Genomic DNA, 10,291 nt, shown 5'->3' with positions numbered 1-10,291 from the left:
CTGCTGGGGTAACAGATCCCCAAGAGGTACACTGCAAGGGCAGGAGTCGGTGGGGTTGGGGTCACAAGAGCTCAGTCAGAGGGAAGCATTGCTTGGGTTAAGAGATGGTGCCATGGGAGGTACCCCGAGTGGTCTTCAAGATACCCATAACCGTCCCTCACAAAATAAAGCCAGTATTTATAAGACAGAGGCTCCTCAAGAGCCAAGAGAGCACTGCAAACAGCACCAATTGAGTAAAAATTCCTTTAATCTTTTTCCTCTCATCCCTCTTTTACCTGGAGAACCCAGAGGCAGGCTTTGAGTGGAGTGAGGAAAGAGGGAGAAACAGACCACTCCTCCCCAGATGCTGATTCCTAAACCTGAAATCAAGACTGAGATGGGTGGACAAAATAATTTTAATTGGATGCAAGGTTAAAGATTTGATTTAGGATGGTCTGGACTAGATTTTTTAATTTCTGAAGATGGAACTATTTCTTTGGTGGCTAAAATTGATTCACATGTGATGGAATCTGTCCCAGGCATTGGTGGGAGGAAACAAAACCATTTCCTGATTATATTATACCTGCCTAAATCCTGTACAAACCTGATAAAAATCTGCATTCCAAATGTACTAACGCAGCCTGCTTGCTTCTCTTAGCTACATTAGCTTTATTTTGACGATCTACCAAGTGAATGGTAGTTTCAGGCACAACATGTCTATCTCCACTCTGGATAGTTAAGCGTAGGCAAGAATTCATCTGAGCGAGCAGAGGTATAATGCTTTCCAAGGCAAGAGTATCATGGAGAAGACTCATTCCACACTATCTTGTTCTCTCCAAATCCAGGAGAAGGCGCTTTGGGCTTTGGCTGTATTTTTTCCAAGATAGTTTTCATCCCTTCTCCATGGACCCATATAGCTCCCTTTCTCTCCATTGGGGTGACCAATCCAATGCTTGCTGAGCCTGATTTCTCCACAGGAAGGACTCCTCTTAAAGAATCAAAGGGATCAAATTGAGCTGGTAGGAAGATGGACAGCCATAAGCCAATTATGCCTTGGGGAACTTTTCTGACACCTTCCACTTAAAACTCCCAAGAAGAATCTAGAAGCTCTCTTTTATTATCTATATTCGTACCAAGAATCAAAAGCAGGCAAGGTTTGGTTTCGTCTGCTCCAAGAACATTTTCTTTCTTCACAGAGTTCACTTCAGCAGATTTATGATTAAGTCCAAACAGGAACTACGGAAGCCTAAACAGCTTCCTTTATGAATGACAGATGAGCAATAATTTATGCTGATTGTTCTGGTTGGGTCTCTTCTTTTCCCACAAACTGCTCTACTTAACCATATATCTCAGCCTGAAGGCCATTTTCTTTGATTGTATGCTGGCAGCTCCATGTTAAATGTCTCAAGAGAATATTTTCCAAAGAACAGTAAGGCACTGCTAAGATCCCCAAGGAGATGTTCTTTGACAGACCTTTGTTTTGTAGATGCTAAGATGCTGCTTGAAGATTGCAGCATACTGATCAAAATATACAAATGCCTGGTTATGCACCATTAGGGGACTTCAAACCCTTCAGCTATGCCTTGTAATTGGAATAACATCATCATCTTCTCATTGGTTGACAGAACACCACTAGTCTGGATGAAGCTCTGGGAAGACACAATTTCATTTGATGATGAAATATTAACACCATGAGTAAAAACTGGAAAAATATTAAAAAACCCAGAAATACTGCTTTTAAAACTATTCTTATCATGAAGATCTCGTCTGTTATCTTTCATATATTGCACATATGCTGTTAACCAAAACTCTGTGAGATTTTTAACTACATGGTCATTTTCTTCAAAATTTACCGTATATTTTTCCTGTTTTTGCCTAACATCTTCATGACAGCAGTCAACAGTTTTAGTAACGATAACCATAACCCTGGGACCACAGTATGAAAAATAATCCTCTGTGTGAAAATGTGGTCTGATGTAGGAATCGCCACTTGCCAGACTTCAAAGGTCTAAACCTTTCTGCACTTGGAAATACCCATAGATACTGCTTACTATGGACAAAGTTTACATCAGCACTACAAAAAGCTTGGACTCAGTGCTCATGAGAAAAGGCCCAAAATAGTCTCTAAAGAAACAAAATCATTGTGATGTCAGAGATAGGGTCTGGGGAGGCTGGATAGCAGGCCTCAACCCACCCCACTTTCTCACCAGGTTCTTGACTCTGCCACAGGAAAGAATTCAAGAGCAGAGGCACAGTAGAAAGTGAGAACAGGTTTAATATACCAGACAAGAGATACAGGTTCCACAGAGAGAGTGCGGCCTAGCTCCAGAGACTGAGCAGGGCCCACACCAACTTTTACACAAAAGTAAGAAATACACACTTAAGGTTTAGTGCAGAGTGCAGGCTGGCCCAAGAGAGCGAGCAGCCACCCGCTAAAAGTAAGTTTAACCCAAAAGGAAAGCATACACACCTCAGCTGGCGAGGTATATGTTGGCCTCAGGAAAGGGAGCGACAACAATGCCTTCTGCTGGGATTCGGCCTCCACAGTTTCACTAACTAGTGAATGCTCAGTGAAGGGGGTGGTTCCCAGTTATGTAACACAGTCTTGCACATGCTCGGTTGGTCTCTTTTCAGAGCATGTTCATTGGTCAGATCTTATCACATGCACCAGACCTATTCAGGAATATTCTCTGCTCTTTAGCACCTCTCGTGAAAGGTCATTCATAGGATTAACTCCCTTCCACTGAGATGCTTGGTCACTGGTGTCATATAAGCCCATATAAATTCTTTTTACTGAGCATGCTCAGCTGCTGGATTTGTGGTCTCAGTCTCCCCAGTTGATGCCCAAAATAGGTCCACTAAGCAGCAGTAACTCTCCTCTAGGGGAGGGCTTAGAGGAAGGGCCTGAAATCTTGAGGAATGGCTTGAAACTCAGAGGTGTGCCCTGTAACCTGAACCCATGGAAACTGAGCACCTCCTGTCTCAATGAGGTGGGTGTTAGTTCCATGTTCATCTGGGACAGAACCAAAAAGGAAACAGCAGAACTTTTAAAATGAGGGACATATGTGGTCAGGAGTCTCTGGCTTTCTCAATCAGCATAAGCAGAGTACTTCTATTTTACCACCCAAGGCTATAAATGCTCCAAAACAGGTGATGTTGTAAAAATAATAAAAGAGCAGGGTTGTTCTTATATAGAGGTAAAAGTATTGTATGGACCTAAAAGAGCTCATAATCCCTGTAGAGAAGGCCAGGATGCTGGTGATGGTGGTGATTGTAATGGACACTGACACCTTTGAATAGGCACTGGACATCTGCTGTCTTATACTATCCATGAGGCTGGTCTTCTGCCAGGCAGAAATCATGAAAAACATGTCATTTATCCCATTGCCTATAAAACAAAGAAACATAATCTTCATATTGACTTCTATTAAAAATTTTAAAAGACCCAAAAAACAAAGAACACGAGTTCTGGTCAAGATGGTGGAATAGGCAGTCCCCAGCATCACTCTCTGTCACAAATTAACCAATTTACATCTATAAAAATGTAACATCAGCCAAGCTGGGGCTGCTAGAGCTCAGGGGAAGAGGAGGAGAGACCTACAGAGTTCATGAAGGCGGGAGAAACCACGATGATAGAAAGAAAAAACTGCTCTGAGCGTTTCGGGCTGTGGCTGCTTTAAGGCTCGAGCCGCTGAGTTCACGGAGCAGGAACCAGCAGAAGCTGCAGCTGTGCCCTTCAGTTGGATTTACTTGGAGGTGGCAGGGGAGAAGAGGGCCTTGGTGGCCCCCAGGACAGCAAGACCACTAATAGGGTTCCTGTGGACACACGCAGGAATGAGGAGCCAGAACAAGCTGAGAAAGGGGAGCCATTCAGAGGCTGGTGAGTCATCTCAAGGGACCGGCGCAGGGCCCATCCCATGGGAAGTATTTTGAGCATGGGCGGTAGGAGAGACAGGCCCACCAGCAGAACACTGGGACACCGCAAAGACAGCCGATCTGCCCCCAATCAATGCAGGACCACTCAGAGGAGACTGGTTGGGAATGCAGAATTGCATGGGGTGCGGTTTGTTGAAAAAACTCAGGCCCAGATCAGTTTCTACACAACCCACGTGCACCAAATCTCTGGAGAGCTGGAAGTAACTATAAGGTCAACGATTAAACCCTGAGCCGCACAAAAAGCCTTTGCTAGGGAAACAGCAGCAAAGCAGCAATTTAGTGCAACCACACAGCTCAAGTACTGGTCCCCACAGGAAGTTCCCCCATTTTAGAAGTAAGCAAAGGACAAAAAATTAGTTCTGGCCCAGGCACACCACTAGAGCCTTGAGGCCCACCAGGGGACATGAGGCGTGGAGCTGGGGACCGGACCCCCATCCACAACCACTCATACCACCAGTGTCTCAGGGCCTGTCTGGGGACCCGAAGCATGGAGAGGGGACTGGACCCCTCTCCCATACCCAGGCACACCGCCAGCACAAAGGAGCATGCCAGAAACATCACCTCCATGTGGGTGGTCCACCACAGCCACCACAATAAACAATAGCTGCTGTGAAAGTGGCTAGATGCCACAACCACCACGCAGATGGTCCGTCAGCCATTGGAGTGCATTGACACAGGAGAGTCACCAGCAGACACAAAGAAAAGAAGAGGATGTCTGTCTCCACAAAGCCCATTTCAGAGTGACAGAAGAAGCATCTGCTGTATGATAATACTGGGGGAACTGAACACACCTCTCAGCATTGGACAGATCATCTAGGCAACAAATCAACAGAGTAACCATTATTCTTTCAGAAGGAGAGAAGAAATCTAGGATAATTGGGGGGGGGAGGGATTGGACAAGGGGCATAAAGAATAATTACTATTCATAACAATATATATGCTAGTAATATTGATTTGATCAACGTATCTCAATGTTGAACCCCCAAAATATATATAATCAATTTTGATTCAATAAAAATTTTAAAAAACCCACAAAAATAGAGTGTTGCTTGAGTCATACTTCCTCTTGGCAGAGGCGGGAGAAAGAGATGAGCAGGGTTTCAGAAATGAGGAATCCTGGGTTCTTGTTCCAACTCTGCCATGGGCTTTCAATAAAACCCAAGGCTCAAAGCCCAATATAATGTTGAGTAATCTAAAGCTAGAGGGAGCTATTGCATAGAGGTCATTCTGAACCTTTCTGGAAGCTATGCTTAGTTTTGGATGAAGTCAGCTCCTAACACCCACATTCTGGTCTGTAAGGTCTTAATTTCAACCCCAAGCCCTAAAATCCAGCTTTTGTTCATTTCATTTTTTCTCTGGATCTAGTCAGATTTCTCATTATCAATGCAGTATTTTAAATTGCTTGCAGGTCGAGTCACTTTTTTTTTTTTGATGGTATAAGAAAAAGCCTGGGGAACATGTTCCCAGCTCCCAACAGTAGAAAAAGTTAGCAATTGAGGAAGCTTCGGCAATATGTGTCCAGAGAAGACAGTGGTTGAGGACATCTTGATTGGGAGTTCTTGGTTTTGCAGGAACCATAGGATAAAACCTGTAAGCTCCCTGCCCCCCACTTTTTTTTAAGTGGAATTTCTTGACTGAGGACTGAGATCTGTTTTTCCCTCATCCTGCTGAAAGATCACCCTTGGTTTAAAAGGCTGAGTTGGCTAATTCATACCTAGATTTGGCTGAAAATTCCTACAGCAAATGTCTCCTGTTTGACCCAAATTAATACGTCTTTCTTTATTTTTACAGGCAGGGTGTTGGGACTTTTGCTTTTGTTTTAAGCAACTGAGATTGAGGGGGATGTCAAAACACATGGACTTAGTGAGGAAGTGAGTCTTTGGAATAGAGATCTTTCAGACAGCCCAGAAACCACAGCAAAGGTGGTTGAAGGCAGAAGTCAGCCTGCATTTATGATGAGCTCCCACAGTCTCCTTGCTGGGATCAGAATCTTGCACTTTCTTGGCCAGCTGAATAATTTTCTTAGATGTTTTTATTCTTCTGGGAGAACGGACACATCCACATGTCCCCAAATGCTCAGTGGAGTAGTTGATGTCACACAATAGATGGCCTAGATTCATTACAGTGCTGGTTTTCTGAATTCGAATTGTCAGGCTCTCTGGGATCTTCTTCCCATGATTGACCTAAGAGGTCTGACAGTTCTGATTATTAATGCTGGTTGAAAGCATTCCTGGATCTATCATGTCCTGATGGGGGCTGTAGCTTAGCTGCTGGCTGCAGCTTCTCTTCTCTTTTGTTAGGGGTTTCTTAACCTCTGAAACCGAGTCTGTTCCTCTAGCTCTCACAGTGCCAGCTTCTTCTCTGTCCTCACTAGCCCACAGCTGAAGGTACACGGGATGCCTCAATGTCACTTCCGTCACAGTAGTAACACATAAGGACACATTCAGAGGAAAATATTTTGAGAACAGTAATTTTCGAGAACTTCAGAAATTATCTTATCAGATGGTCCTCACCCCCGGGAATCACAAGAAGTCTGGGTAAAGGCAGAATTTCCGCTCTCTATTATGTACTTTTGAGACTATCCTGCACAATTCTGAGACAGCCACTAAGTACAATTAACCACTCATTTGGCAGAGGGCAAATATGACCATGCCTAAATAATCAAGTTATGTCAGTGACATACAAACAATGTCCCTTGGCACAGATTTTAAGAATTTACAATTTAATGCAGTGCAGTTGAACAAATATAATTTGGGTTTTTACTATGAGCAAGGAATTATGCTAAACATTGCATGGAACCCAAGGATGAATAAGGCAGGATGATAAGATACAGTGAAAAGAAATTAGAGGACCTTAAAAATTTCAGAGAAAATTGAATTGACCCAAGGGGGGAAAAATATATATATATATGGAAAAAAATATATATGGGAGGAAAAACTGCAGAAGTGTTCTCGTGCAAAAACACAGGAATAAATATTTCTCATGAATCTCCTTTGTGCATACTACTGTGAGCAGAAGTGATGCTGACAGTGACAAAAACAGAAAGAACTAAAAGGAGAAAAGAAGCCATAGCAGCTGTGGAAGTGTCAGGTACCATGGAAAGGTCACAAGTGCAAAGTGAAGCAGGGGCCCTTTTTGTTCAAGACGATGGATTAGACAAACATGTCTAATTTTGCTCTCTCCTGAAACACTTCTAAAAACTGACAGTAAAATTATTTTTCAAGGGTATAAAGCTATACAGATGGGGAGCAGGCCATCTCTAATATTTGCAGAGTCCCTGAGTAAGAGTGTAGATGGCCATGCCATATGCCTAAATATTTACAAGTTGTAAAGGAAGCCAACAAACTGTTATAGTCTATTCTTCTGCCTTGACAAATATGCCCTAGTAATGGCAGAATTGAAATACGTGTGTATCGTCGTACCAGTCGATACCAAATAACTGCAGAGGGTGTAATTTCAAGATTAATCTTACTTTTGTTAAAGCTGTGATTGGCTTTGGGAAGAGGCGGGAGGTGCACACATATGGGCACCCCAACTGCAGCACAGGTACAGCCTCATTCTTTTCTCTTGCAAAGAGCCCTTTCTTGGCCATCCCTTAGGCCTAGGGTATACAACACTGGCAAGGTGATCTGCTGGATTGAACCAAGAAGAAATCCTTTCAGGCTCTGGATGTCCTGAGAACTACTTGGAAAGGGAATTTGGGGATCCTGTATAACTAGAGGGTGACCCCAGAGGGGATGGTAAAGACTTTGGGTGGGTATACTCTTGGATCCAAGAAATTTTTACCTCCTTAAAATGGTAGCAGCTCAGAGCCAGGCCCCTCTTGCCCAGATCTGAGGCAATACCGAAGGGATAAACTGGAGCCCAGAGTAAGCAAAATTTCTGAAACTGGGAAACAAATGGATTAGCGGTAACTGACTTAACTGACAGTCTCCATTCTCAGACAGCAGTGGAGAAGGGACGAAGCAACCTGCTTTACACTACAAAATCCTCAAAAGTCTCTGGAATTAGGAGGAAGGCTGTTGGTTCAAAGACTTCCAAGAGTGAGAATCTACAATAAAAAAGAAAAAAGAGTGTTGCAAGCTGCTTAAGAAGTGATGAGACCTCTAGATCCTCTCCCCTACTCCATACCTGTAGGGCAACCACTCTTCTCCCACTTAGGAATGAAACTAAGCTTTTTATCCAGAAAGGGAAAAAGAGGGTCTCTGTACCAGGAACAGCCACGCATGACTGAAGACAGGGTGCCAAACTGAAAACTGGATGGCTAAACCAAGATATGTCTATGGAAAATAGAAACCCCACTCCTACCTCCAGCCACCTTCCATTATGTTGCAGAATACTGGCATCCAGGCAGAACCCTGGAAGGTCTTCTCTCAAAGAAATGACCAAATCTTCATAGTCAGCAAGGTCTCATCATCTAATTTTTAGTGTTCCATGAGAGAAGACAGCCAATGATTAGCAGAGGTCTGAAGAAGGCTTCTAATAGGAAAATCAACAAGAAGAAAACATTCTGGAGGAAACCAATTGTGCATTAAAAACTTCAGATAAATAATACCCTCAATTTTTTTTTTTTTTTTTTGCAAAAGATCGCACCTGTGAATGAAGAACAGGCTGCCTTAAAAAGAAATATTTGGAAAATATAAAAGAGCTCTTGGAAATTAAAAACTTGATGGTAAAAATCAGAACCCAGAAAGAATAAAAAGGTAACATTGAGGAAATATCTTCAGAAAGTAGAACAAAATGGCAAACATAACAAATAGGACAGAAAACAATTATAAAAGTAGTTCACATGGTCTAATATGTTAATATCATGCATTAAGAAAGGACAATAACAACAAAAAATGGATAATATAATCCACTGAATAACTTCAAGAAAAATTCCTACAATGGAACAGTTCTCAATAGTAACACTGGAGACAAGAAGGTACTGGTGCAATGGCTACAAAATTCTGAAGGAAATAAAAGTTTTCAGCCAGGAATCTTATTAACATGCTATTAATAAATGTGAGGCTAGAATAAAGACATTTAAAGACATGTGAGGTCCCCAAATTTAACCTCTCTCTGTAACCCTTCTCAAGAAGCTACTGGAGGAAGAGCACCATCAAAAAAAGGAGCCAAATGACAAGAAGACATGGTGTGACAGAGATAATTCTCTGTGTTCACCACCCTGTTTCACCTTCGCAGCATGTACATATCCCTTGTAGTTGTGATGAAACTGTATACCTGAATCCTGGGCAATGGAATGTGGGAAGAAGTGATGTAACCCCTTTCAGATCTGGCTCTTAAAAATGTCCAGGATGGTCTTCTGGTCTCTCATTCCCTTCCATGGTAACTATAGGCCTCATGTTGCAGATGGCTTTCTATAAAATGGAGAGCCACCTGACCCACTTTGGACTGTGAGATGAATAAGAAATAAACACTTGTTAAGTTAAGCCATATTTAGTTTTTGTCTGTTGTAGCAGCTAATGTTGCTTTCTCATGCCCATAGAAAGCGGGTGCTGATTTAACAGAAACTTGAACTACGTGGCATTTGCTTAGTGTCTCGGTGGTAGGCAGTGAAGGAACAAATATCACCAATGGAAACATGAGACATAAGTTATACAGTGGCAAGCCTTTGATAAAACTTTCACTTGCAGTGATGTGGGAACCAGCAACCCAAGAACTGGTTTGAAACAAAGTGTGGGTGGATGGTGGCCACTCTGGAATTCATTTGGCAAATTGTTAGAAGAAAAAATAGCCTTACGAAATAATTAATTGGTCTGCAAGGAGAAATAAAAGGGGATTAGAAGGGCACAGAGACTTGAGTCCAGATAGCCATCTGCTTGCAAACCACAAAGGTAAGAGAGATAAAACTTCCAGCAAAACTTCTTGGCTCAGTACAGTGTCTTGGGTGTGATGGTCCCATTGAAGCCTAACAGCCTCAGAGAAGTTGTCATTAAATTGGGAGAAAGATGCAGAGGGAGGAAGAGTCAAAGAAAGCATTCTGTGTCTATAAAGAAGAGCTATGTCTAGAAAAGGACTTTGGGTCTAGTTGCTGCATGTGAGTCTGACTAAAAGAAAATATATCATAAATGTAGGGTTTTGAAGGAATTGTGTTACCAAAGAAACCATGAGACTAGTTCAAAAACCCTCAAACTGTTTGAGGCCTAAACCAATTCCTGTGTCCCAACCTTCACAAGCATAAAAGAGGCTTCAAAGGCTCTATAAACTTTCCTGTCAATGGGGCATGTTTGCCAACACTCAGATCAGATGCAACCAAGGAGAATAAAAACCACAGTCTCCCAGAGAGCAGAGAAAGGGGCCACAGAGCATAACAGCCTAAAGAGTTACTCCCACAGACCAGGATTGGGGCCAATCCAGGAGCCACACCTGCCCC

At 42.7% G+C, this 10,291-nt stretch overlaps 1 protein-coding gene across 1 annotated transcript; it reads right to left on the bottom strand.

The window, feature by feature from the left end:
* Window positions 1-260: 260 nt before the first annotated feature.
* Window positions 261-9,897, bottom strand: LOC134372791 (patched domain-containing protein 3). The gene is given in 6 exon segments (XM_063090154.1): window positions 261-275; window positions 1,453-1,541; window positions 1,544-2,140; window positions 2,969-3,367; window positions 4,311-4,383; window positions 9,769-9,897. Coding segments are annotated over 6 exon segments (1,302 nt in total).
* Window positions 9,898-10,291: the final 394 nt, after the last annotated feature.

Source organism: Cynocephalus volans, chromosome 3, assembly GCF_027409185.1.
Source record: "Cynocephalus volans isolate mCynVol1 chromosome 3, mCynVol1.pri, whole genome shotgun sequence".
Classification (NCBI taxonomy): Eukaryota; Metazoa; Chordata; class Mammalia; order Dermoptera; family Cynocephalidae; genus Cynocephalus; species Cynocephalus volans.
This window is presented reverse-complemented; position numbering and strand designations above follow the sequence as displayed.